Genomic DNA, 27,973 nt, shown 5'->3' on the forward strand with positions numbered 1-27,973 from the left:
TTTTCTCTTAGTATGTTTGGGTCAGAAATAGCTTTGAACAGAAGTGAAAAACCCAGGTTGAAGCACAAGAATGAAGGCAAGAAGTGTTTCCTATTGTTGATCTTTCAGAAGAGATCAGACAGATCACCTCCCAGCTTCTCAATGAAACATGCCAAAGTCTAGCCCTTGGAGAACACCCTTCCACCAGAAAGGGTTTTACAGTACCATCTCTTTACTATTTATTTATCCTCACCATTCTCATCACCACTCCAGGATTACCAACGTCACTCCCTACCCAAAAATAACCCTTGATTCAGCTAAAATCCTCACTCCCTTAATGAGGAAAACACCAGATTTTATTTAGAGGCTTGGGATTTTGCTGTTACTATTGGTTTAATACATCACATTTTCAGATACTGTGGTGACGAGAAAAAAAAAAAACAACAAAGAGGCCAGGTACTAGGTAGTATCCAGACCGGTATTTTATCTGATTTTTTTCAGTCTGTTGTAAGAGTGATAGAGCAAGATAATGGTACTGACTTCAGCTCAACCTGCTGTAATGGGGTGGAGAATTGGAGGCAGTAGACTCCTCATGGAAGTTGCATCAGCTGTAGTACGTACACCCATATTCACCACAAGAAGAAATCTCTCCTAGTCTACTTTCTGATACTTTGTTTCTTTTTATAACAAGCAAAAATGTAAAGGGCTCCGATTGACTTATTTTCCCAAAATGAATGATTCTAAAGAAAACATCAATTTACTGCTTAGTCTTTAACTGGATGTTATTCCCAAGTGTTTTGTAATCATTAAGTGAGCTTTAATTTAACAAGTGTGCTGCTCTTAGCACACTTTTACTTATGTAGTAGTAAATTAACTATAACAGATTATAACTGTTCTCCACCATTTAGCAAAAAGTGAGACTTCCCATAAATATATTTAGAACTAAACCAAGGTGGTTTTATGGCATTTGCTCACAACTCATTCTCATTTTTGATCTCAGGTGAAACAATATCCATTTCAAAGAAAAGAAGATTATTTTTCATGCTGAGATTCAAAATTCCAGTTCATTTGCTTTCTGGTCACTGGGAAGGAAACTGCACCACCTGAGGCATGTCTCACCTGGCCACCTCCGGTAGGCGAGCAACGCTTTGATAACGGGGATGGGAACACTTCAGGGGCCGAAGTGAATTTGCTGGATCAATGGGGCATCGCTGCATTTTCAAAGTGATTTCTCTCAGTGTCTCATAGTTTCATGCATTTATATCACAGATTTTGCTTTGGTAGCAATCAGCAACTGGTTTCTGAATGACTACAATAATACTAAGGGCCAAATCCCAGAAATACAATAACCAAACCAGACCCTCACCTTTAGAGGAGCTCTCACCCTTTTTTATCTGTAGCCTGCTGAGTTCTCGTGTTAACCCAGGCCTCTAACCTTGTGTCTAAAGGGGAGAAACTCCTTCTGAGAGACTGTCCTTACATGACGCTTCTCTGTCTGCTGCCTATATAGATAGGGAATGACCATGATTAATTAGAACAGCTACTAAAGTAATTTCTCAAGAACAGTGATGATATTTAACTTGAATATTGTTTTCTCCCGGGCTTTACCCTGATCATTTAAGATTGTGCGCTTCAAAGGAAGAAAAAATGGATCTGGCACTTACAGTTATGCTAGGCTGACGTTGTTGGTTTGCTGCCAAAGAGGCATATCACAGAGGCAACAGCTGAGGGATCTCAGCCATTGAACCTTGGTGCTAACCTTATAAGAAATCACTTCATTGGTGACATGGAATATCTCTGTCCATTTTGTCCTTAGAGAAATGCCATCCCAATTTAAGTTAAATCAAAGCTTTCTCATATAGGCACATGACCCTTCAGAATTGAATTGATGCCATCAGCTTGTTTCACATTTAACAGCCTGAAGCAAAGTCTTGCAGAATGAAAATTTTGGTTATAAAAAGCCTGGCCTGGCCTCACCCTCTTATTGCCCACAGCGTATCACAGACCCTTCATATAGCCTATCCTTCCTCTGAAGTGTTCTATATTGTTGGGTTTGGGGTTTTTTTTAAGGGCAAAAATAAACACGACGTGAAAAACAACTGTTATTCTCCTGCCCTCAGCAAAAAGAACTTGTGCTTGCATTTTCATATAATTAAATTTGCATTTCAAAACTGTTTAACCATAATGGCCCCTTGTCAGTATTCTCACTCAGAAATGTTCTTCTGATTCCTTGGCATCTCTTTCTCTCCCAGTTGGTGGGGATTTTGGTCTCTAGCAGAAACCAGCAGAGAACAAACTAGCTAAAGAGGCTAGTGGAATTTGAGTTGCATAGGGATGTTAAATTAATTATGCATAAAGTGTCTACTCCCTTTTTTCCAATAAGTCCATATGTTCTTTTAAATATACAGAATGATGGTATTAGATAGGTAATAATGCTTGATTTCTCTCAGTAGCCTTAACTGAACTGTGAGATAGAATTGCTCCTCTGGAAGGAAACTGCCTGTTTTAGCTTGGCAAAAGCAAATCTATTCATCCAGTCAGGCAACCGCAGGAGCAGGACAGAACAGGAATTTGATCAACATCTTCAACAGTACTGTTTTTTAATATGTAGAAACTTCTCTTTTCTTTTATACACATTGCCAAAACAACATCTCCAATTTGGAATTTGGGATTATTTTTTTTTGAGGGAGTGAGTTTTGGAAGTGGCCCACTATCACTGGAAAATACAATAAATATTGCTGTATTTAAAACCTGGATTTCTGTCTGGGTGATTTGTATGTACAGCAGTTCTACTGTGTCCGTGCTTCTTCTTTGTCAATCTATGTTATTTAGATTTTTATTATTTCAGTTCTTATGCTATTCTGAAAACTGAGAAAAGCATCTGTAGTGCACCTTATTTTTTCCAAATTTTAAACATCTTTCATTTGTAAACAGTACTCCTTAGAGTCTGTAGAGAAAGGCATATGTGAGCGAGTCCAACACAAGTTATTTTATTGCTGCATATCCATACCCTAATCTTGTTCTCAGTTCAGGTGACGTCCCTGTTTATTGCCTTGCCCCCGTGTATGAAGGTATGATCAGACTTTTGGTGTGGAGACCTCAAGGAAACAGGTATTGGTCATCGGAGGCTTGATCTATGTATATTACGTTTATGTGGCTGTGCTTAAAGCTTTTTAAAAAAGGGCTAGTTCTTTAAGACAGGATAATGCTTGTGTTATGGGCAAACTTCCCTCAACAGTGATGCTTGTTTTATAACGTTTTGAGAAGATGTGTTTCCCTCTCAGTCCTTTCATTGATAGCCAGATGTCAGGGAGTGCTGGAAGCAGATAGACGAGTGTAATTACAGGTATCCTGGTGATAGCCTGTTTTATGACTCTGATCGTAAAAATATTTGAAATTTTCATCAGATATGTTACATTAAAAGCATGTCAGATAAATTATGAAAAGAAAAATGGAAAGGAAAGCGGCCGAGTTGTTTAACACCTTAACTAAAAGGGGGAAAAAAAGCGCATCAAAGAAGCCTAAGCAGCAAATCTGTTTGCTGTTTTTTTTATCAAATATTAACTGGATCCTGAGGGGTTTTCATTATCCAGATGAAAATATTGGGCTTGTTTATCAGAGTGCAGAGGCCTATGCTGAAATGATAGTCTTGTATTCAGTCATCATGGAATGGCACACATCAGAGGCAGTGAAACTCGTGAACTGATTGAAGCCTTACGTTTGGCTGTGATCCTAGAAGCCCTGGTAGCGTGGGCTCAACTCCTCACACTGTGTTTCCGCAGCACTTCACTGAGAACGGGGCCTTTGACTCTAAACTCATTTCGCCTGGTCTTTGATTCCTTGTCTGCACCATGTGACTGCTATCAGTTTACAAATAAAGAAAAATTAAAATTGGTTTATGAACTGTTATTATTGTAACTGAGTTCTGCTATTAGCTAGGTCTAAATGTTTTCATATATTCCACACCTCTGTTGCCCTTTGAGATTTTTAACTGTTGTTTTCTTGTACATTAATAATTTCCTTGTGTAATTGTTCCCAAGAGAACGAGCTGAAAGAATTATGAATTAATTTGCATCCTTTAATGTACTAATAAACTCACCAAGAAGAAAATTTCATTCCATCCAGGTGGAAACCAATCACTTTAAATCAAAGCTTAGTGAATTTCAACGAGGTTTTCGTTTCAAGAAGTTGCAGAACAGTAGTGCCCTGCATGTTAAAAGTAATTAGAAAGCACAAACAGCAATTTTAGAAAAAGCCCCAGGTCATTTTTTGCTGCAGTATAGAGTTCACAGGCATTTAGGAAAATAAGTATTTGTTGTATTTAAACAAAATGAATAGCAATTTCTTGGAGGTTGAGAGGTCTCATGCTGTAAATGTGGATTTCACCCTTTCATTGAAAAATATTTGTAACTTTTTAAGCTTGTTTTGTCATCTGATGTAAATAAATAATTCATGCTATAGACTCTAAAACATAGATCAAGAAAACGAAATGTCCTTTTATGTACAATTTATTCAAATAGAATCTTCAGTGAACAAAATGTTCTATCTTACATATTCATTTATAACCGTACAATGTCGGGTCCTTGTTCACCAAAGCACTCATCTTCGTCTGTCTCTGAGCACTTGAGTAACCAACGCACTGCTCCCGAGTAACTAAAGCAACAGTTCTGAGCATGTGCTTTAAGTAAAATACATTAGAGTGCTCTTCCAAGTAGTAGCATAGTTACTCACAACCTGATGCAATTTACTGAACTGGGGATTTGACATCCAAGTGTATATACCTTCAGGTATTTTAACCTTGGTTAAATTCAGGAATAGAAATGAATACTCTAGCCCTCATTTTCCAAATGAGATGTAAAATACATAATTAATGGAAAATATAAGACTTGATATCAAACTTCTGATTTTTGAAGTTCATTTTAGTAGTTGATAAAGTTTAGCATTAACGTTTGGCAGGGCAAAGAGATTTGTTTAAATGGCTGTAGACTGTCTAGGCCAGAATCAATCCCACAATATGTTTTGAAAGAAAATTCTCTTTAGTGTCAAAATCCCTGTTTAATGTGTGAAAAAAGTAAACAGACTTCTTGTTAAGAAAATAAAGGGAGGGACTACAACTGCCTTTAACCAAGAGTTGATTACATTCCGCAGCTGGTATGGGAGAGGGAACAGAAGAGGGAAGGGGCTGATGAAGCCCAGGGAGAAAGCAAGGATAAAGCATAGCCGGCTCGGAAGCAGACCGAAGAGTGTCGGAATTGTGACCCAGGGGAAGCCTGGGAGAACGCAAGCAGTAGCGAGAAAAGGCCTGGGCACTTGCAGTGACCAGGGAAAGCTCCAGAGCAAGAAAGAGGGAATGGCTGTGCTAGGTCCAAGAATGGAGTGCTGCTAAGAAGGCTGTAGCAAAGGTAGCTCTGCCTCTTCCCTAAGGAAAGAGATGCAGAACAGAGACAGGAGTTCATCAGTATTGGTATGGCTGTAGGGAGTCCAACCTAAAAAATGCTGAATACAACCTGGGTCGTGTTTCCTCTCAGAAATATAAAAACAAAGTAATTTCTACAAAATAGGGCCTAAATACGAATGATAAAAAAAAGGATGTAGGAATTTCTCAGTAGAAGATCTGGCCATTTAGATTTTTTTCCCCATTAGGGCTTTGAAGACTGAAAGCTTCTTTATCACCACAGCTTGATACGACAACCTTTCTTTAGTATGCCCAAGAAGGAAAGCATTATCGTATTGACTGAAAAAAACACCAACAGAACCACTTCCTCCCATAAAGCTCCTCTGTGCCATGCATCTTTCCATAAATTCTACCCGAAAGACTTTTTCTTTAGTAAGTTTGAAGTTTGCGGAGTATTTGCAGAGCAAACTTGTATGTGTGCTCATAGCATTGTTTTTCATGAAAAGTGCCGATGACAGGCAGAGCACCTCTAGCACTATGAAAATACACATTTAAAACAAAGCGGCTATTTTTGTTCTTCGAGATGTATTGTTTTGTTTTCCAGGCTGTTTCTGAGGTTGCAAACATATATTGTTTGTTTTCTATTCATAAAGTATTTTTTTACACAAATGTGTATATATAAATTAATTTTTTTAATGTCTACAGTAACTTTAGAAGGCTGACTATTTTTGCTGTGCTCAAAACACCATTTTTCACACACAGGAAAATCCAGCCATCTCTTAACCCAGAAGACATTACTTTACACCAGAAGTGCCTGCTGTAATGCGTTCATTTTATTTTATCAAGATCGACAAAACATGAAATTCCTCAGAGCTGATGCTTCTTAGGACAGTGCGTGGGGAATTTCCTCACAAGCACACACAAACCTTTTCTCCAATTCCAGATACAGTATTACTACATTGAAGTTACTTTTGCTAAATGGAAATATGCATGCACGTCCTCAAAATATACAAACTGCAGTCCAAATTCCGGTACAATGCTTTTTAAAACTAACGAGGCATTTTTTTCTTGCCAGGCTGTGAGAAAGATATCAGTAATGTTTCCCCAAATTCCCTCTGCACTGCACTGTCTTCTGATATCTAATCAAAAATAAGAACATGATGCTTAATGAATATGTGTTTGTTACATGAATAACAGGAAGAGATTAAGTCTAAAAGTCCGCTGTAATGTGCTGGGAGAGCTATCTGGAGTGATACAGTCAGCATAGCCAGAAAACCTTCAAAATATTTTTCTTCAGCTCTAATTTGAAAAACTTCAATGGCAAAGTTGACCCTAAGGAGAAATTGTGCTAACCACAGATTTATTTATTTTCTGACGATGAACACAGCCATGTGAACAACTGACAAGAGATGTCTTTTTCTGCAGGAGGACGCCAGAGCTGCAGAGTTAAAAGCTTAAGCTTCAAAATTGACACTGACCCTATTTATTAGCACAATAATGTGCTTGTTGTGGCTCATGCAGCTTTCCAGGATTGCACTGGGCTAAAAATAAGAGTTTTTTACTGTCCCATTTCAGGTGGCTGAAAAGGCAGAGTGTGCGGCTGAAAATACGTCACATGTTATCTCCTGGAAGATGACTGCATTGCTCACCATCCTCACTTTCATGGCAAGACAACAAAATCCCTTAAGAAACCATTTATCTGTAAGAAGAGACTGACTTTATTGTTTGAAAATATATGATGTTTCTTATACAATACTTGAGGAGGGGAGTTTGGAGGAGTCTCTTTGGGAGTCAGGCAGTCAGGCCAGCTTTCCCCCTCGGGCATGGCAGCCGGAGACCACCATCCGGTAAGCCCTGGCAGCAGCCCTTCGCAGGAGATGTCCCTCCCAGGAGGCAGCAGGGCTGGGAAGCAGGCAAAGGGCTGGGAAGCGGGCAAAGGGCTGCTCCGTCAGCTGGCTTCTGCCTGGCAGAGGCAGGGCTTGGAGCCTGCCCTGCTGCCTGCCACCCCAACTTCACACATCCCGTCGGGATAGTCAAGTCCCTTCACCATGGTGTTTGCTGATCTTGCAATATTTCTAACTAGACATTAACCCTTTAATATCAAACTGTACTTGATCCTGCCTTGAGAACTATTAGATTTCCAGCAGATGCAAAACATGTTGTAGACGAAAACACGGCCTACTGAAATTAAAATCGTAGGCAATTTTTATGCCTGTACAAGTCTTCCTGTTTATACTTTTGATTTCTGAGGAATTCTTCACCTATTTTCAAAAAACAGTATCTTTGTGTTTTTTCTTTTTTAGTATTTTTGTTTCTTTGGAAATATCTTTTTTTTACATACTGCCTACAGAAAATGTTTACTGTTTTCCAAACACTTCTTATCAGTGCATATCAGTCCTGAAAAACCAAAAGTGCTTCAGACCCTTCAGGAATGATCATTATGTTAATACTTCGTAGACTCACAGAATAGCTGAGGTTGGCAGGGACCTCTGGAGATCATCTGGGCCAATTCCCCTGCACAAGCAGGTTGTTCAGGACCGTGTCCAGTCAGCTTCTGAAAATCTCCACAGATGGAGATTCCACAATTCTCTGAGCAACTTGTTTTATTGTTCAATCACCCTTACAGGAAAAAAAAAAGAAAAAAAGTAATAATTTAAAAAATTCTTCTGTTTAAACAAAATATCTTGTATTTCAGTTTGTGTCCATTGCCTCTTGTCCTGTCACTGGAAATCACTGAGAAGAGTCTGGCTCCTTCTCCATTACTCCCTGCCATCAGGTATTTATACACATTGATAAGATCCCCTAAGCCCTCTCTTCTCCGGACTGAACAGTCCCACCTCCCTCAGCCTGTCCTCATGTGAAAGATGCTCCGGTCAGTTAATCCCCTCTGTAGCCCTTTGCTGGACTCTCTCCAGTATGCCCATATCTTTCCTGTACCGGGGAGCCCAACACTGGACACAGTACTCCAGGTGTGGAGCGCTCACCAGTGCCGAACAGAGGGAAGGAGACACCTCCCTTGACCGACTAGCAATGCTCACCTAACGCAGCCCGTGATACCACTGGCCACCTTTGCTGCAAGGGCACACTGGAGGCTCAGCTTGTGCCCACCAGGGCCTCCAGGGCCTTTTCTGCCGATCTGCTTCCCAGCTGGGTGGCCCCAGCCTGTGCTGGGGATGGGGCTGTTCCTCCCCAGGTGCAGGGCTTTGCACTCCCTTTTGTGGAATTGCATGACATTCCTGTTTGCCCAATTCTCCAGCCGACTGACATCCCTCTGGATGGCAGCACAACCATCTGGTGTATTGCCTACCCCTCTCGGTTTTGTATCGTCTGCACACCTGAGGGCACACTCTGTCCCATCATCCAGGTCATTAACAAAGATGCTAAACAGCACTGGACCCAGATCCAGGTGCTGAACGCACAGCACACTTGAACACAATCCCATGAAGGAACAATGCATCGGAGTTAAAAAGCAAATTTTAATGTGTGTATTTGTCTGCTATCTCATCAGCGAGCCTCGCTGTCATGCTGTTATCCCTGCTTTTGTCAGCATGGGCTTCGACTACTGCAAAGGCGCAGCCAGCTGCTTTGAAGCTCTGCAGCAACTGCAGGTGGCACAGCGACTGCAGCTATCGCCTTCCTGCCTGGGAGAAACAGTCCTGCTACAGCGGCGCCAACAGGCGCATCCAGCCTGCTGGTTTTAACTCAAAAACTCTTAGATGGATTGGGATTCGCTTACAGAACTGGACACTGTTTTCCCCGCTTGTGCACCAATTTTGCTAGCTAGAGCATTTACATGTGTTGAACATCTCTCTAGTAGAAAATGAGTATCTTTTAGCAGACCAGTTTCTGTGAAAAGGCCTCAACAGCTGAATTTGCTCCAGTGTGGGCCCTGTGTGGATTTGGGTTGCTTCTGGGAAAACTATTTAAGAAACGATTCGGGACAGAGCTGGATTGAGGATCTTATTTGAAAGTTCCAGGAGATTTTTTTTTACATGACTACATGCTGTAGTAAAAGAGATAAGTTTGATTCCGTGCATGAATGATGACTAATAATAACTAAATTATAAATTTAAAATTAATGATTATAATGAATCCTTTAGTACCTAACAATTACAGTGTTACAAACTCTGAAATAAACACTAGAAGTCTCTAAATAAACAACATATTTGTGGCTTGAAACTGGCTTTTTTCTTCCATTGTAGGAGACCTTGGGGCAATAGACTTCAAAGCTCTGGATTTTCAGTTACTCCAAAGGAAAGCAAACAGGCGTCGGAGTAAGTAAGAATCAGACCCTGAATCCCATTAGATTTGCCCCCCTTTGATGGAATTTCCACCCTTCTGTCATGCATTCTTCTGCTTCATTCTTCTCAAATTCTTCTAGATTCTATGTGCTGGTGCACTTTTAGACCTCTAACACATCTGATCTCTCTTAGCTGACATTCATTTTGCAAACCAGCAGTTCACTATATTTCCTTTCTTATAGTTTAAACAAGGAGGCTCCAAGATATAGAAAGGCTAATCTCGCAATCCTCCAAAGTGTACCCGTAACTCTCATTCTATTTCTGTACTTAATTCTATATTTGACACCTTTTTTTTTTTGTTATATGTGTCTTTGATCCTGTTCTAGGCTTTCAGTCTGTTTTACTTGGCTGTGAAGAACCATACCCATATGTAGCGTTAAGGCTGAAAGAAACTACAGAGCTGTAGCTAGAGCGGGGCTGGAAAGGGGCTGCCAAAGCAAACATAAGGCTGCCAAGAGTTCTCCTCTGAAGAATACTGTGTTTCTCAATAGTGCCTGGCTTATAGTTTGAACTAGGGTTAGGATTATCACTAGCATTGAGAGAAAAGAAAGCCTGATATGCAGTTGGGATGGGGCTGGCAAAGGAGAAATAGGTCTGCCAAATAAATTCTTCTCCCGGTAATGTTAAGGCTGTGTACAGAACCATGTCACAAGCCTTTGGCTCAGCCTAGACTTAGGTTTAGGGCTGATGCAAAGGAAAAGCCGGAGCTCCGGTTGGAGTTGAGTTGCCAAAGGAAATGAAGGGCTGCAAAAAGATGAATTCCCCTGAGGAACTGTTAGTCCAGGGAAGTGCTACTGTCTTTTCGAGGGCTCAGTTTAAGGTTAAGCTTGGAAAAAAGCTCAAAGGTCCAGTTGGTGTGAGGCCAGAAGCTGCCTACAGAGAACGTTTAGCCCCTGGAAGGCCTTGAGTACTCTCGCAAGGCTCTGCCCAGAAAAAGGCTAGAATTAGGCCTGGAAGCATCCATTTCTGTAATTTATGTGAACAATACTGTATTTCGTGCTCACCTGGCATGCAGGCACCTGCCCTAAAGCAGGCAATACATACTCACAGAAGAGAGGTATAACTCTGAAAAGCTAACAAAGGGGATTTACCTCCCATTCAGACTAGACTGCTCTGCCGTAAGAGGAAAGAAACGTAAAGGGATTGAACTTTCTGACACCCGAGAAGGGCACGACTTAAATTCACACGCAAGTGGTAAAGGTGACAAAAAGGCCATGAGCAGAGCCAAGGCGCAGACACCAGCCACAGACACCGTCAGGAGTCCAGCACGCCCTTGGCTGCTGCCTGGTGGACCACCGTGGTTGAGCCACTGTTGCTGCGACCACCACAGCCAGCTTGGGTGCCCTGGCCGCCAAGCCTCTCCTCCCTGCCATTTTAAACTCCGCCTCGGCAAACGGAGCTGCTGACAAAATGGAGGGGGGAAAGCGCGGAGAACAAGGCGTGTGGTTGTACTCCTCAGAGGCGAAGTGCGCTTGGCAGGCCTCGCTCGGGTATTTCCACACAGCTCATGCCACCTGCCGGCAGGCAGCAGCAGCGGCCCGGCCCCGCGGCCCAGGCCCTCCCTGGCCAGCAGGGACGATCCCCAGCCGGGGCCCTCTACCTCCGCATGGGCGCACCGGGGGCGCTACGGTTACAGCCTCCCGGGGGGCTGGGGCTCCAGCTGAGGCCGGGCTGACCAGCCGCGGACCGCTCCGCAGGGGGCGGCTTCGCTTCCTCTCCTCTGCAGAAGGGAGCAGAGGCATCCACCCCCTCGAAATGGTGCCGCGGGCTGAAATGGCTGCTGGTCAGCTCTGCTCGCCCTGTGGGGAGGGCAGCGGCTCTTCTCCGCCTCCCGGCGGGAGCGGCAGCGGCACCGCGCGCAACGCCTGATTTACGGCCTGCGACACGGCGGAGTTGCGCAAGGCAGTGTCCGGCCTCAGGCGCCTTCCAGAAGTTTCTCTGCCCCTACTAAAGATGGTGCCCGCGCCTGTCTCGGGGACCGCGGCGCGTCACTTCACCCGGCCTCCTCGAGCCAATGGCGCCTGCGTGCTCCATAGTCACGTGGAGGGAGCGAGCCAGTCACCGTCCGCGCGCGGCGCGGCTGGACGTCACTTCTGCTGCTGTGGCGTCGTTCCGGCTGTACGCTGCGCGCGGGGTCGGTCGGAGCGAAGTCGGAGCCGCCACCCAGGTGCGCGGGGCGGGCGAGGGGGCCGCTGGGTGGGGCCTCGCCGGGGCGCGGCGGCGGGAACGGTGGGGGCCCGGGAACGGTCCGGAAGCGAGTGAGGGCCCGTGGCCCGGCCCGGCCCAGGCCAAGGCCCGAGGCGGGCGCTGGCCGCCCCCTGTCCCCTCAGGGGAGCCGGGCCGCCCTGCCTGGGCCGGAGCGGGCGGCCTCCTGCTTTGGTGCGGGAGCGACCTCGCAGTGCTCCCTGCTGCTGTGTTTGTCGGTTAATGTGCTGGAGGTGTTTTGTTTCTTTTTTAACGCTCTGCTGTCACTCGTCGTTACTCCTAATCTAATGTTTGAAGTTGTGTTGCGTCACGTACTAGTTTCAAAAAAATTGAAGTCAAAAGCGTAGAGCCGTCACTTTAAGTTCCTACGAACTGTATCGTGCCAGTGGAAGAGTGGGGTTTAGTGCCGGAAACAGGATGTGCTTCCGAAAGTACTTCCACTTACAAAAGCAGGATTTCATAACGGAGCTTCAAAGCAAACTGACTTCTTGTGGCAGCGGGGTTGTGCTCTCGCTTTCACTTCTTTGTGGTTAATGCTTGCCGTCCGACTCAGTGGGGCTCGTTTCTCGTCTGTGTTTGAAGTTATCTTTATTTAGAATGCTCTTAAACTATACTGGGAGCTGTATGCATAAGCTATGAATAGTCGTCTGAAAAAACATATCGGTGGTTGGGGTGTCACACAATATTAGGGGTTGTATATAGTGATAATTAAACTACATGTACTTATAATGTCTGGGGAGGGGTTATGCATAACATATAAGCTACTTGTGGAAGTAAGCTATCAGTTTTAATACTAGCTATAGAATACATAGGCTGGTGTCTGCTTATGCCGTCTATGAGTAGTGTCACTGTTCTCTCGTCAAAACTGCACAATACGACCTCTGTTCTGGGCTGTGACCTTGACTGAATGACATGTCCATAAAGCTCATTAATTCTTTAAAGAATAGCTTAAAACCTCTCTAAAACTTTTCCACTGCATGTAATGCTATTTACTCATTTGGGTTTATATTTAGTTGAATTTTATATAAATTTGGAGCATCTTTTTGAACATCTACTTGAAGGGCAGAGTACTCACGCAGTGTTATGTCTCAAAATGAAAGTTAGTTGCCAAAGTAACTCAAACATCAGTACATAAAAGTTCTTGATATAATTTATATATGTGCAAAGTGATATGTCCTGTTTTCATGTAAGTTGCAAGAGAGAAGTCCGATGGAACTGGGAGACGAATATAGGTAGAATAGAGGTAAACTGCATATTTAAGAAGGTTCTGGTTCTTATTACAGTGCTGTAGTAATACCATTTCTATTATAGGCTGTAGTGTAGTTGAGAATGAGTAATATAGGCGTACTGTGTCTGAAAACTACATAACAAAACAGTAAAACTTTTTTTTATGTACTTGCAGGAACGCAGTGTGTTAAATTATCAAAGCAACCATGCTGGCTGCAAGGCTGGTATGCCTGAGGGCGTTATCATGCCAGACTATCCGCCCCACCGTTGCCCAGGCTTCCCCAGCTTTGAGGAACTCCAACATAAAAGCATACAGGCTGTGGCAGCCTAACCAGGTAACCTAATTCTCTTTCTAATGGTTCTAACTGCTGATGTTTTAAAGGGTTAAGTGTTTCGTTAAAAGAATTGCTTTTGCACGGAGTTTTGAATTATTATGAGCGTTCTGCTTGTTGGAGTTACCTGCTTTAATTTACTGAAGGAAGAGTGTTATTCAATCAAAGAACGGGGGTTAAGAGCAATTGAAATAACATATTCTGTTCTAATGACTGTTTCTTCATTGAAATTACTAGAAAAAGGGCTTAAAGGAAGTAGGTAGTGATGGACAAGCCTTACTATGCAAGGTGGGAGGCGCAGAAATTCTTGTCTGACCTCTTCCTAGTGCCCAGTTTGTGTGTAAGAGTTTTAAATACAGTATTAAAGTAGAAACTTTTTTTTCAAAGACTTTAGTCCTTCTGCGCATTTAGAGCTGTTGCCTGGGTTAGAGCAATTTCTGAACTATGGCAGGACTACCATGGGTCTTGCCAGTAATTTTAAAAACTGGACTGTTGTTATCCTAAGATACTGTCTGTTTATTTTTCATTGAGAGATGTTTTATTTCTGCTTTATGCCCAGGTAACTCACAACTGTTAGGAGGCATTGCTTTTTTGTCACCATCTTGGTGAAAGTGACAATGGCAAATTCTTTGCCCTCTTTGTGTTTTTCTTTTAAGCATAGAAAACTGTTTTAAGCATCCTAAAATTTTAGGTGTATTAGGTATTTTGCATGTGTGTGTTTTCATCTTTTTTTCCTTTTTTTATTTTAGTTTTATTTCTGTGGTAAGTGCTACATAGTTACAGTGTTGTGATAGGTCTTGTTGCAAAGCACAACAAAACTTATGTGTGGTGGTAAACTTCCTGAATTGTATTGCTCTAGTGGCTGATGACAGTGGTGCTTGTAGATTTCAGGTTTTGGATTTAAAAGAAACTCACAGCTTTGAGTGAGCCCTTACCTGCATAATAATTTAGAAATTCCTGGAAAAAAACAGTAAGGAAACTTCAAAAGTGCCTTCTGAACTTAAATATGAGTTTATTCCTTGTTCTTGCAGCTTACTAAGACTTTGAGCAGCATGCTGTATTTATTTGGAACTTGTCAGTCTTAAAAATCTTATGTTTATAGGCCTTCATTTAAGGTTTGTTTCTTAAATCAAGGCTAGGGTTGAAAGCAAAGAATTTGTCCTGCTTTTCCAGATCTAGTGTCTGTAAAGTGTAAATATTGTGCGAGAATATCTTTTTATGTAAAAATGTTTATATGAAGAGTGTTTTTACATAGAAAGCAAAGTAACTTTGCAAAATAAAAAAGTAAAGAGTATGTTTTTACGTTTAAAAATAAAAGCCTTATGGCCTTGTTTAGTACAGTGGGACTGGAGCAGAAGAAATGCAAACTGAAAACTTCAGCTTCTGAAATGCACTGCATTGGTTCTGTACTTCTAGAACGTGTGCATGTTACTCACAAAGCTTCCTGAACTTTAACGTTCAGTTGTTTTCCTCGAGTATAGTTGTTTCATGTCTTAAGGAGGTAAGCATAGATAAAGAAGAGACTATGTAGCAATTTGAAGTGTACCAAGTAAATTGATAAGAAATGTCTTCTATTTTATTCCATTGAATCTTTTGTATGTTTTTTTTTTCTGAATCTAACAGTGTTATGCCACGAGAGTAAGAACGGGTGTCAGGCGTGGAAAAATTGGCCAGGAAATTAAAGAAGCAGCATTTGAGCCATCTGCAGAAACAGCACTTAAAGGTAGAGTAGCTCTGCTTTAAATACTGAGAATCTTTGAAGCTTAACTTAAAACTTCCTCGAAGGAATTTGTTTCATTCAAACCAACGAAGAGACTGAGAATATGGTTTCCTATGTAATTTTGCTTAGTGATCTCCCTCAAACGACTGGAGGCAGTTTCTCTGCCTGTCTTTCCTTGTGAAGTTAAAGCTGCAAATATGTCACAGTGTAGAGAAATGTCGTCTTGTCTCTACTTTCAGCTGCTGTTGAGAACTATTAAGTCAAAAACTGTTGCCTCTTAATGGAGACTTGGTTGCAGATATTAAAAAAAAAATATACTGACACTCACTTTGCTATATCTACATTGTATACTGTTTAAGAGAAGGATTCTTCTACAGTGTGTACAGTTTGCAGAAAGTTTCTGGTGCTGCGCTTATGTAAGGCATTGGCTTACTATGCTTGATTGTACATCTAGTGCGGATCATAATTTCAGTAGCTTACAAAGGGATTTTTTTAGATAGCAGTGTTCAGCAGAACAGATTGTAAATGTCCCATAATAGCATTGAATTGACAAACAGCGTATGTGTAGATTGGCTAGATAGTGTTTTTGCCATAACGCATTAGGGAACAATGTAGTCTTACCTTGAGTTGTGTAACTCTCTCTTTATTTGGTCCTGGCTGCTCTTACGTCAGTTATAACAATGTTTTATGCTTGTTATTTATGTTTGAGCAGTGATTTGGTATGTGGCATACAGATGATAGAAACTGATACTAAGTCATGTGTTGTTGCCCATGAGCTTTGGAGGTCCCTTTTTAAACTGATTTGGATATAGTTGCTACCAAAGAGCTCATGAAGGAGCAAGCATTAAGGGCAGTTGAATAAAAGGAAAGGATACAACGTCTAGTTTTTCTCCTGTTTTATAGTGAGTTGGCTAGTGAAATCCTATACTAAATCAACTGACAGGTGAACTTTTCTGTTGGAGAACCTGTTAACTGGTTTTGTGTTGGAATTTCTGTCACTGTAATGAAGATCGGTAAATGTGGCATGTTACTAGCTGGTCTGTTATTTGTTACTCTGTTTTATGAAGCTATATTGCGTTGATAGGCTGAATCTAGAGTTTTTTACGCGCAGCTCATTGAGAACTAGTAACACAGTGACTTGAAGTGGAACTTTAAGAAAGAAGTCTAACATGGATCAGCTGTTGTAGATACAGCAAAACTCAGGTGAGGATGTTATTAACTATCTAAGAAAAAGCATTAATGAGAGCGTGAATTTATTTTTTTTATACAGCTGATCGTCTGGGGAAGTTTATTGTTGCTGGTGGGGCTGCTGTTGGCCTGGGGGCCCTCTGTTACTATGGATTGGGCATGTCCAGTGAGATTGGAGCTATTGAAAAAGCTGTGTAAGTAAGATAATAACGCTGGTAGTTGCTTACAGTTTTAAGTAAAGAGTATGTTGAGCGACTCTCCCTCCTTTTTATGCCTGTCTCCTCTTTAGCTAGTATGATGCAGTGTACACGTAGCTTACGGGGGTTTTTTTTTAAGCTCTGAACAAAAAGCCATCACCTCTCTCTGTGCAGGATTTTAAAGTGTGTAACTGAAAGCAAAATTTAAATTAATGAAACTTCAATGGATATTGACTTAAGTGAGTTCCTTTGTTTTGCTAAATTTGAAATTTATTTGTGAAGAGTATATTAGTATGTCTTATGAGGTGTGCCACTGAGAATTTATGAAGGGTAGCCTTCTATAAAACATATTGCTAAGACTGCTTTACCTGATGTTCCTGTGAGACTATTCATTAAACTTTAATACAGCATGTTGGAAGGAGAGGCTTCTTTAAATGCGCTGTTTACCTTGGTATAAGCCCTATTCTAATAAACATGTTTTGCTTAAAACTTTGATATATTGCTTTTTGGCCAACAAAAACCTGACTGTGATGGCAAAACCCTGTAGTTACTTAGACTTAAAAGGTTGTTAGTGATAAGCATGGGCTTAGGAGAAATAAGTGCTGGAGACATTTTGCTTTACTTAATCTGCGTTTATATTTGGAGTAATTTCAACATTCTATATTGAGTGCTTGCTAGTTGTATCTATGAGAAGCTTTTCATTGATACAGCTATCTGTAAATTGTTTTCTCTGCAAGCCTTGAAGTAACGGCTCAAAAGAGTAAAATGGGAGAAAACGCATACACTATGTTTAAATTTAGTGTTAGCAGGGAAAGCTTCCTGTCCATAGTATGACAAAATCATACTGCAGAAACTCTCATTCATGGCTAGGTCTGTTGCTATTGTTAGAGCTCTCAGAATGATGCTTGTGTCTTGTGATATCAGATAATCACGTGCGCTGTGACTCAGCAGTTTGTGAGCAGCTCAGCAGGCTACTTGCACAGCTCAGCAGGCCCAGTGCACGTTCTGTAGACATTTCTCCTTAAACCAATATATATTATGTGTACACCATTCTGTTTTTTCATAGTTAAAAAGCATTCATTACTCTTTCTTGTGTATGCTTCCTCCCTAAAATTGAACTATAATTAGCATTATTTGTAACTTGCAGTGTTTCTAGAGAGTTAAGTTACGTTAAACCAGCAAGATTTAAAAGTTCGGCCCCCGTTGTAAGGTAGACCTATGGCAGAAGTCGCTAGACTGCACCTTTGCTACAAAACCTCCTTTATATTCACAACTATAAATATATTTAAGAGCTTGATTGCATTTATTGTTGATCTTCATTCTGATACTGGTAATTGCGCACCTATGTATGACTGTTTATTTTTCAGTATTTGGCCACAGTATGTGAAAGACAGAATTCATACTACTTACATGTACTTTGCGGGAAGCATTGGCTTGACAGCACTGTCTGCTGTAGCTGTAAGCAGAACTCCAGCACTCATGAGCCTTATGACAAGAGGCTCCTGGCTGGTAAGCTTATGTTAAAAAAATATTTACTGAGAAAAGCCCCCAGATGTGATGGTTGATATAAAAAACGTGAAATGTAAAGTAGTTGGTGAAAAATAAGGTAAAACTGACTTACACTAGTGTCCTTATCCATAAAGGCTACTTAAGTATCCTAATGATATTTTGTGATTCAAGATTTGTGATTCTAATTATATACTGACAGGCACCTTCTATACTTCTTTGATAGTTTGTCAAAGACAAACTACACGAGCAAAAAAAATGCTATGCTGTCTTTACCAGCTATATGCAAGGAAGAATCTGTTATAAATAGCTACCTGAGGCTAATGACGCTCTTTCTATCTAAAAATGGAAACTGAGGTCCCTATGCATTCTTACTGCTCCCTGTGCTCTTCTGTGTAGCTCTTTGAAACCTGTCTCTTGTTTGCCAAGGCTGAAACGATACCGGTAGGCAAATCATCCAGGCAAACTGCTAACAAAATGTGTCTGCTTAGTACATATTTAATGTGTTAAGTGGAGTGGAATACTAATAGTTAAATGCCACCACCTACATAATTTTACAGAGATTAATTTAATAGCGCATTCTTGGTGATAAACCAAAGTTGTACATTTCAGTGTGCTAGCTGTTGGATGATTCTGTTTGGAATCAGCAATAAGAGGAGGCAGTGAGGTTTAAGATCGTTGGTAGTAAAAGCATGTGAACTGAGTATTGGCTTTGGGTGGAGAAATGTACAGGAAGAAAGTAAGGCTAACATTTCCGGTACCTTAATGAGGATTAGAGTAAGGGGTGGAACCATATGTTGGGTTTTTTTTCTCTTACCTTACACAACATCTTACCACTAAACTTGGGTTCCTAGAAGAGTGAGTAAAGGTAAAATGGGATTTCTGCAAGCTAGCATCTGCAAAGATTTGACTCTAACCTTACAGGAGTAAAACTGACAAGCGTTCCCATTATGAATTAGGTTGCTCATTTCAGAATTACACTATTTGACTTTTAGAGTAGGAGGTTAGAACAGAGACCATATGTCATAATGCTCTGTAACACTGTTTTTACAGGCAATAGGCGCAACTTTTGCAGCTATGATTGGTGCTGGAATGTTGGTCAGGTCCATATCCTACGAAAATAGTCCAGCAGCTAAACATTTGGCTTGGGCGATGCATTCAGGTATGTGATTTTAGTGTTCTTTGTAGAGATATCTGTGCTTCAGTCTCACCAGATTCTTACTTTAACAAAACTTCGACTTCAAGGTAAATTTTTATATACTGCTGTAGGAGAGTTTAAATTTTTCAGAGACCAATAAGAACTCCTGAACGTCAGGAAGATTTCTTAAGTGTCCTTAACACTACTGTAATATTTTTCTTAACATTCTAAAAGTCATGCTCAAGTGAAACTTGAGATACGTATGTACCACATTGGATAGAACTAGTAGGTTTCATACCAGCTTTAGTTTCATAACTGTTTTCTGGCACTATAGCTTCTGTAAGCGCTATTGCCTACACCTGCCATTCTTTAGCTGTACAGGATAGGAGAGTATTTGAAAACTTGACTAGAAAAATGAGATTTTAGTATTAAACTGCAGCTTCTTAGATACATATTCCCATTGGGTACATAAGCTGTGAGTACAGATCAGTTTCTCACTAATGAATAACAAGGGCTATCATTTTTCAAATCTGTTTTGCTAGAAATAATTTATGGTTCAGGAAAGATACTGGAATCATACTTGCCTCTTATTTTTAGCAAGAAGAAATTGTGTTTATTTTAGTGATTGTTACTAAGTTAAACAACCTAATGTGATATTGGTGGACTAGATAGAGGTTTCATACAAGATTCTAGCAAAAAGTCTGACTTGCTTGTCTAACTAATTGTTGTGGCGGAAATACGTCCTGCTTTTCAGTGTTGAGCATTCCTGTGACTATTATGTAGCTGATTAGTCCATGCTAAGTATCTCTTACCAGCTCTGTTTTGAACAGGTTGATATGTTGACTTTTGTTAGCCTTTCTTCCAAAGACCAGCTCCTTGAAGTACTCTCCAGAGCTAGACAAAAGGAGGTCATGGAACTTAAGGTTGCTAATTTATTGTACTCCCTTCTAGATAGGTGCACAATCAAGTGTGTTGGTATTTTGTCATGTAAGTAGATTAGTTTGAGCCATGTTATCTGGCTGTAAAAAAAAAAATATAAAAATTGTTTTGGCAGGTATTGTTTTTACCAGAACTGTTACAAATCTTAGAGTGTTGTTTTGTTTTCCTTTGGCTAGGTGTCATGGGTGCAGTGGTGGCTCCTCTGGCCTTCTTGGGTGGTCCTTTGCTGATCAGAGCTGCCTGGTATACTGCTGGAATCGTTGGAGGGCTCTCAACTGTGGCCATGTGTGCTCCGAGTGAAAAATTTCTGAACATGGGAGGACCGCTTGGAATAGGCTTAGGCTTTGTTCTTGCCTCTTCAGTTGGTAAAATACTGTTTTCACACTGTTAGATAAAATATGTTATAAACTTAAGCTGCTAAGGTGCTGCTCGTGTTTAATTGCGGGCTGGTCTGTCCACTTAAGATTTGCCTTAAATAGTCCTTGCAACATTAGAACAGCAGAAAATACTCCCATTAAATTTGTTCTTGAAAACAAATAAGAAGTTACAGTACTGGCAAGCATTAATCTGGCAAACTGATGATAGTGGTGGCTTGTATTTTTAGTTACTGCCAGTAACTAGGGAAGACAGTAAACAGGATCTTGGTTCTTGATCCACTTGTTATTCTCCCTTACATGTTTCTAGGCATTGTTGTAGTCCTAGGGTCAGAAGTATTCACATGGAGAAAAGTACGCAGGGTTCCCTAGGGTGTTCAAAATAACTGGATCAGGTTGTATATGTTACCTCTTCATCTCGTGTATTAAAAATGCACCATGAATTGAGAATGGAATACTCATTGGAAATGCGTGCTACGGTAACTGAAGCTTGACCCAACTCAGAGTAGCAGATATACATAGTAGCTTTCGTTAATAGTATTGTACCTTCCTTTCCAGGATCCATGTTCTTGCCTCCTACTTCTGCTTTTGGTGCTGGCTTGTATTCAGTAGCTGTTTATGGTGGATTGGTGCTCTTTGGCATGTTCCTGCTCTACGATACACAGCATGTTATCAAGCGTGCAGAAACTATTCCATATTATGGAGTAACAAAATATGATCCAATCAATGCGTAAGTATTCTGTGTTAACACAGCTGATCTTAATGTCAGTGTAAGAGTTTGCTTCAAGCTATGTTGAAGTATGCTTTCAAAACAGACAGACCTTTTGTTTACTACTCAAAAGTGTAGTGCTCCTAAATGTGAAGAATCACAGGGTTTAAAAATACAATGTGAAGATAACTAGTGGAGTTAAAACTGAAACCGTGTGCTTCAAATGAGAGAAATGGGATTGAATGTGTGGTGCCACATGCTTCCAGCAGTACTTCCTAAAAAATATTTTTGTTTTCTAAAGCATTGCTGGGAGAATTTACAGCTGCTTTCTGAAAATACCTGTCAATATTAGCTGAGACAAAAAATGTTAACTCTTTCATAGCCACTTAATATTCACTAGTCTTTGTCACTAAGTAAAAAGCTTCAACAGTATGATAGGTAGGGAAAGAAAGATTAATTGACTCTCGGTAGAGATGAAGTCTGACTAACAAGTAACTTGCTTGTAAATTTTGTCTGTCTGATCTTAGGTGAGTTGTTTACCTCCTTGATTCTTGTTTCTTATACTTAGAATCTAATACTGACACTTTTCAAAATTCTTGCAGATAAACAGATAAAAGTACATAAGCATATGTCGTGGTTTTGTCCGGATTGGCCAAGCAGAATGACAGATGGCCCTTCCCCCTCACCTCTCCTCAGAGAGCAGAGGAAGAGATAAGGAGATTTACGAGTTTAGAAGAAGAACTAAACTACTTTAATGAAAATAATAATAAATAAGAAAATAGCAAATAATAATAGAAAATAAAAATTAAAGAAAAAAAGTATACAATATATACAAAACCGTATCCAGCTCCCAGGGTGACGATTGCGTCACCAGCAGACACAGGAAAAGTCCCAGACTGGAGTCAGCGACGGACAGGAGCTGAATTCCGCAACTAGAGTCAGGAGTGCTCGGATTGGGATCAAAGGCAGACGAACAGACAGGGTCCTCCTCAGACATCGGCCATTGAAGAAAAAATGAGCCAGAGCCCCCTTTGCCCCTTTGATCCCTGAGCGTGATGCATATGGGATGGAATACCCTGTTGGTCAGTTTTGGGTCACCTGTCCCATCTGCTCCTCCCTATGGGTAGGACCCCTCTACGCTTCTCTGCTTCCGACCCTCTAACGGTGCAAAACAGCAAAGTTAGCTGACCTTGGTTGTTATAGCAATAAGTCTAAGGAAGAGCCTTTGCGCATACTGTTCCTTGGTATAATCAGGTCTTATCACTCTGAGAGTGAACAGTTTCTGAACAATATGCTGTTAATTTCAGACTTTAGTTAGAAGAGGCCCAGCTAAAAAGTAAAATCACAAATCAGAAAATTGGTTCTGTTTTACCTCAAACCAGGACAGCATAAAAGCAGAGGGTTACTATATGAGAACAGTATACTGTTTGTTAAGACTTCTGTAAATAGTTCCTGCTGGCAGAGATGGTAGAGCAAAAATAGGGGGGCTTTTTGGCATGTCAGGCACTGAGGGTAATCATAGTTGGGTTTTGTTATGGATGTTTCATGAAGGCTTTTAAAAATGAAGTATAATGGTGTGAAACATCAAATAATACTATTTCTGTTCAACAGTATTAACTTTGATTTCTTCTTTCCTAGGTGCATGGGTATCTACACAGATACACTGAACATCTTCATTCGGGTGGCCACCATGCTTGCAGGTGGTGGAGGTGGCAGGAGAAAGTAAACCAAGACTCCTCTTTGCAGCTGTCTGGCAGCGTACCTAGTGCACATATGAAATAAAAATTCGTGGTTACAAGCAGTTTTGCTGCAAGTCAGAAGCATAAAGCATTTCAGCATATTGTTTCAGTGCAATGTGATTCAGACTTAATAGTTTTTCTTCAAACACTTTCCAGCTCTGTGTTTAAAGTAGTGTGAACTGCTTCTAATTGTACGTTATTTTGGAAAAGTAAATTATTTTTAATATATGAATAAGATAGTCTGTCTGCTTTTTAATGGGTTTGACAGCAGTTCAACTCTTTTTTTTTTTTTTTTTTTTTTTAATGTTACTGCGTAGTAACAGAAGTAATTTCTAAACTGGTATCCCATATGCAGATAGCAATACAAGCTACTTCATGAAATGCTGTTGAGATGCATCAGTTTTCAGTTAAGATTGCATAAATGATATTTTAGTGACACTATAAGAACAACTGCACAAACAGGATATGGCACTAAATGCAGTGATGACGTCTACCTGTGCAGAAATTTCAGAAAGGTTTAAGCAATTGTCAGAAATGCATTGTATTTGACAGGTGAGGTGACCAAAAAGCTTAAAGGAGACAAGATGAGGAAACTGTGTGGCACTTGTCCCATAGCAACTTCAGTCTCTTTCTGGAGCACCCATGAGGACTTCTTCCTTTCATGTTGACTGGATATAATAGCTGTGTTCTTTTGATACTAGATTTATCGAATTATTGAATAGCAATAGAAGTGTGTCTTTATTCCAGGGACAATTTCAGTATTGTGGATGAAGCCCCATCCTTCAAAAGAGCTCCCAGGACTCATGTCTTGCAGACTTGTACAATTGACTCAGAAACAGGGAATTGAGGATGGCCTACTGTAAACCCAACTATCATACATTTACCGTACTGTTGTATGCTTTAGTCTGCTTCTTACTTCTTCTCCAAATTGGTATATTTAGCTTGGTCTAAAAGAAATGTTCCCTTTTAGTGAAATTGATTTAACATAAGAAATTTATACTTGACAAACTGAATTGCTATATGTTGGAATAAAAAGTGAGTTCTCGGGCACAAGAAAGTTTTGAGCTAATGTCAACGACTCAGACTTTCAATTTCTGGTAAATATGCTATGTTTATGTGTTAACTTACAGAACAATAAAACTCTAGCCTCACAAGTTGACTACTTTCACTTTCCCTGTGTTAATAGAAATATTTTAGTACCCCTGCACTAATAACTTGGTAAAGAGTACTATAAATATTTTTTTTGGCTACAATTTCCTTTGTAAGAGAGTGCCTATTCCTCTGAAAAAAAAAAAATCCACAAAAATGATTTCTAGTGTGACTGGCTAGCATGTTTTTGGGGATATTTCCCAGATGAAAGCTGCTGATCTACACTTGGTTCAGGTGGTTCTCTTAGTGTGTAACCTGTTGGCTATTGACTACAGCCAGTGCTGTTTTTGTGTCTGTCATATACTGGAGTAATTTTCATCTCTTCAGTTATAGGGAAGAAACAGTGGATTGTGAAGAAACTTGTTGCAACTCCTTTGTGCCTAAAGTTTATACAGCACAGTCTAGTTCCTGGCACTATTACATCTGAAGGAAAATCTAGTAATTAAATGGAAGAAATCTGTGTATCATGACAAGTGTAAGTAGCCTGTTTAGAGGGTTTTATCTTTTTAAGCAGTTTTATATGCTTAATTTCTGCATACTGTTGCTGTAGCTGAACACAGCAGTGTGCTTGTCCTCAAATTCTGAAATCTGCAGGAAGCTGTCTTACACCAAAATTCTGGTTCTGTGCCTATAATAAAAGAAAATCTGAGCAAAACTCTTTTTGTCTAGGTTCTGAGGACAAAATTTTAGAGGTTGACCATGAACAAGAGAGGGATCTGGGAGTCAGGTTGAAGAGGGTTATACACAGTTGTATTCCCTCATTGAGTTTTAGTCAAGATACTTATTACAGAGTTTTGCTCATTGTTTATAACCAATTAAGTTTTATGGGGGAGTGAGAGAAATCGATCACAAAAGCAACCAGGATCAGATACTTTCATGGTTTCCTGTTTCAAGTAAATAAATTCATATTTAAGGAAAACAGTTTTCATGTTTTCAAGTGAGATTTAAGAAGGTCAATGTTATTTAGTGAGAAGCTTAAGCAGCCGCTTAACTGACAACAAATACAGGAGAAGTACCTATTTATGTGTAAGCATAGCAGGAAAAAAAAAGGAGTCATAAGTTTCATTAGCCAGAAATAGGACTGTATTACAATCATGATAAAATAGGGTAGAACCCAGGAACACAGTTCGAGGGCGGGGAAATTTCAAAACTTGCCATGGGTTAATGGGGGTTGTGGTTAGTTCTCTTGAAGCCTTCCAAGTCAATTTTGGATCTCATGCTACAGTGCAGTGGTTACTGGGAGCAATGTCTTGGTAGAAATTATGCAGGAGGTTGGGCTGCATGGTCAAGTTCCAGCCTTTTTTAGGCTTGAGATGTAAAAGTCCGTTTAGTAATTACACAGTATTGGCACTTAATCTGTCTCATCAGTTAACTGAAGCAAGTCTGTCAAAAACAATATTCACTTGGACTATGGTTAGATCCATGAATTACAAGCAAAGAAAGTCGGAGTGAAGTGGGAAAGGTTTTCTTTTGTTTTGTTTGCTTTACAGACAGTAAAATTGAGACTCTACAGTTTGGTGGCTGCAGTGTATTCAGTTGCATTGGTAGCTCACACTGATAAAGGTGGACAAAGGTGTGTGCCATGTTTCCAGCTTGGTTAAGTCAGGTAGTCCAAGGCAGCAAGAATTGCTTCAAGAGCAACATGGTTGATCTTTTCTCCATGTACCGTTTCACTCTGGTACGTGTATGTTGGTGGCATCTAACTGGGGCAGTGGGGCAGACGTGGGTGTTGGGTGGGAGTATTAGTTTCCTTGGCAGAGAGTGTGTAAGAACAGAGATGAAGACCTCCAGCTGAAAGTGTATTATTTCTAGGAGACATGGGGATTAGAAAGCTAAGAGCTCCCTTGTCAGGTTCCACCCGTGGTTCAGGCAATTAGCTAAACTTCATTGTAAATGCCACCTAAGATACAGTGGGAGAAGTGGGAAGGCAGAAAATGTTCTTAAGCAAACTGGAAATAGAAGACTAGAAGTAGTGAACTGAGGTCATCTTCAGACTTGCCAAGAAGAAGGAAAAATCTTTAATAAAATAGGTCAAAGAATGTACAGAATTGTAAGACAGAAGTGTGTCAGGGGAGTAGTTGGAGACAGGAGATGGAATGAAAAAACAAATTACTATATAGCCTGCTAACCTGTAACTTTAGAGTCTGACAGCTGGAAGTTCAAGGCATTTGTACAATAGTCTTTAAAGCATTAATTTTATGAAAGGAGCAGCAAATGTTGTACTGTGTCTTTGCAGTTGAAAAAAGGGTGTTGCTCTTTGCTAAGGTGAGTTGGGGGCTGGGAAGGAAATTGAGTGCAGAGGTAAGTACTTCTGAATCATCCAGGGGAATAAGGGATGCATCCTTAGATTCATATTAGAGTTCAAAAGCCACAAAGGATGTCTCCCAGAATTGTGAGGAAAGTAGTTTGAGTTCTCATTGTTAAATTAAGGCACGCGCTAGAGTCTTTTTGCACTTGACAAAAAGAAACTAGATAAACTCTTAAAACTGCAGTCTTCATAGTCATTATTTCTGGAGGTGGTATGCTAATATATTATAAGATTCATCAATATTTTGTTAAAAGCTCATGCCATGCTAAGAAGAATCTGCGTTTTGTATATGAGAATTTATTCTAACCAGGTTGAAGCAGCTGCTTGTGGCATAAGGAGAATAAAACAGTTGGAGCAAATGATCTTGTTAAATTTAGAGATAAATGAAACTAGCTTTTGAGCTGTGAGAAGGCAGGGAACGTTAAGAACTTTCAGGATGCAAAGTTAATTTAATTCAAACTAGACTAGTTATGGTGAGCCAACCTAGTCCTCTGGGAGTACATGCTGGCCTCTGCGTTCAAAGGGGAAGGGTATGTAGTGTAGGAACTGCAGGCTATGGTTGTATTCGCTGTATTAGAGGCAGTAATGACAGAGTCTGGGATATAGTAACTAGCAAAGGCCAGAATGAAGAGCAAGACTGAGATCATCATTTCTCTTAGCAGTTTATGGTGAATTGATAATAGCTCAGGAGACTGTCGTGGAGCAGGGTTTAAAACATCTTCCACGGAGCTTTTTTTGCAAGTGTCCTGCCACTCCTTGTTTTGTGCCCTGTGAGTAAATTCTCTGCAGAGCTGGCAGCTGGCGTGCCTGTGAGTCTCGTGTGTGGTGTTTGTGGTCTCTGAGCTCTGTCTCTTCACTCTTCTGTCTCATCAGACGTCTCTATTAAGGTGGGGCTTGTAGCTGTGTATATTTTGCCTGGTTTTAACTTTCCTCCTGCAGGCAACATGGTGAAGATGGAATAACAGATGTGTCCCCTTTCCCCCTGGTTTCTTAGGTGATTTCTGTTCTTTCTCTAGTCTTTCCAGGCCTTAGATGTGATGAGGGCCAGTTTATCTGGTAGCTGTAGGCTTCTAAACAGAGAGCACACTAAGCCAAGGCAAGGCTTCAGTCCAAAAACATTTACATTGGATACAGCGCTAAGCGTGCTATGCGTGAGGGAAACATCATCTTCTTGTGGTGGTCTGGTGCTCTAGTTCAACCAAGATGTGATTTAGGAAACTGTTTTTGACAGCTGATCTGCCAGAGCTCATGCCTCTGTGACAGGGTGACAAGAGGAGCTGTGTAACCTTCTTGTTATGGAAGCAGATCTGTTCCCACTGCGTGTCACTTCTTCCCCCAGAGTGAGGAAAAACACAGGCGCCTAAGCAGGGAGGGTTATCCCTCTTGCCATTTACTGTGGCTCTAAAAGATTTATCCTTCTTTCACTCTTAGCTGCTGTTGAGAAAGCGCTTTTTCCTTCTTTCAGAAAGATGATAGAAGAATACAAGACACTGTTGGGTCTTTTGTACAAAATAACTAGTCTGGTTGCCCAATACTTAGTTCCAGAAAGCTTAGTATGAGGAAACAA

The 27,973-nt window shown here is 40.7% G+C and overlaps 2 protein-coding genes and 1 long non-coding RNA gene across 5 annotated transcripts in view; all 3 read left to right on the plus strand.

Moving 5' to 3' along the window:
* The first annotated feature begins 977 nt into the window (after window positions 1-977).
* LOC134516914 (uncharacterized) lies at window positions 978-9,649 on the plus strand. 3 transcript variants are annotated; one of them, XR_010071491.1, is made up of 5 exons: window positions 978-1,111; window positions 3,007-3,090; window positions 6,950-7,075; window positions 8,070-8,150; window positions 9,577-9,649. It is a non-coding gene; the product is annotated as an uncharacterized LOC134516914 (long non-coding RNA). The 3 variants fall into 3 exon arrangements; XR_010071490.1 differs by lacking the exon at window positions 9,577-9,649 and adding an exon at window positions 8,883-9,104; XR_010071492.1 differs by lacking the exons at window positions 3,007-3,090; window positions 9,577-9,649 and adding an exon at window positions 8,883-9,104 and having other exon boundaries at window positions 995-1,111.
* A 2,041-nt stretch (window positions 9,650-11,690) lies between these two features.
* Window positions 11,691-24,108, plus strand: GHITM (growth hormone inducible transmembrane protein). Its single transcript, XM_063338787.1, has 9 exons — window positions 11,691-11,842; window positions 13,283-13,442; window positions 15,063-15,162; window positions 16,430-16,541; window positions 17,912-18,053; window positions 19,104-19,212; window positions 20,304-20,492; window positions 21,060-21,231; window positions 22,849-24,108. The coding sequence occupies exons 2-9, from the start codon at window positions 13,314-13,316 to the stop codon at window positions 22,934-22,936; spliced, it is 1,041 nt and encodes a 346-aa protein (XP_063194857.1). The 5' UTR covers window positions 11,691-11,842; window positions 13,283-13,313; the 3' UTR covers window positions 22,937-24,108.
* A 143-nt stretch (window positions 24,109-24,251) lies between these two features.
* The window catches only part of CDHR1 (cadherin related family member 1), an 83,020-nt gene continuing 79,298 nt past the window's right edge, over window positions 24,252-27,973 (plus strand). The window contains exon 1 of the mRNA XM_063338779.1: window positions 24,252-24,573. The gene's annotated coding sequence lies outside the window, so the exon portion shown is untranslated. The remainder of the gene's footprint in view (window positions 24,574-27,973) is intronic.

The sequence above is a fragment of the Chroicocephalus ridibundus genome, chromosome 6, assembly GCF_963924245.1.
Source record: "Chroicocephalus ridibundus chromosome 6, bChrRid1.1, whole genome shotgun sequence".
NCBI classification, from domain to species: domain Eukaryota; kingdom Metazoa; phylum Chordata; class Aves; order Charadriiformes; family Laridae; genus Chroicocephalus; species Chroicocephalus ridibundus.

Coding starts and splice junctions, on each gene's coding strand:
- GHITM (XM_063338787.1), top strand. CDS start 13,314: ATGCTGGCTGCAAGGCTGGTATGCCTGAGGGCGTTATCATGCCAGACT. Junction 15,163..16,429: donor TGCAGAAACAGCACTTAAAG/GTAGAGTAGCTC, acceptor TTTTTTATACAG/CTGATCGTCTGGGGAAGTTT. Junction 20,493..21,059: donor TGTTCTTGCCTCTTCAGTTG/GTAAAATACTGT, acceptor CTTCCTTTCCAG/GATCCATGTTCTTGCCTCCT.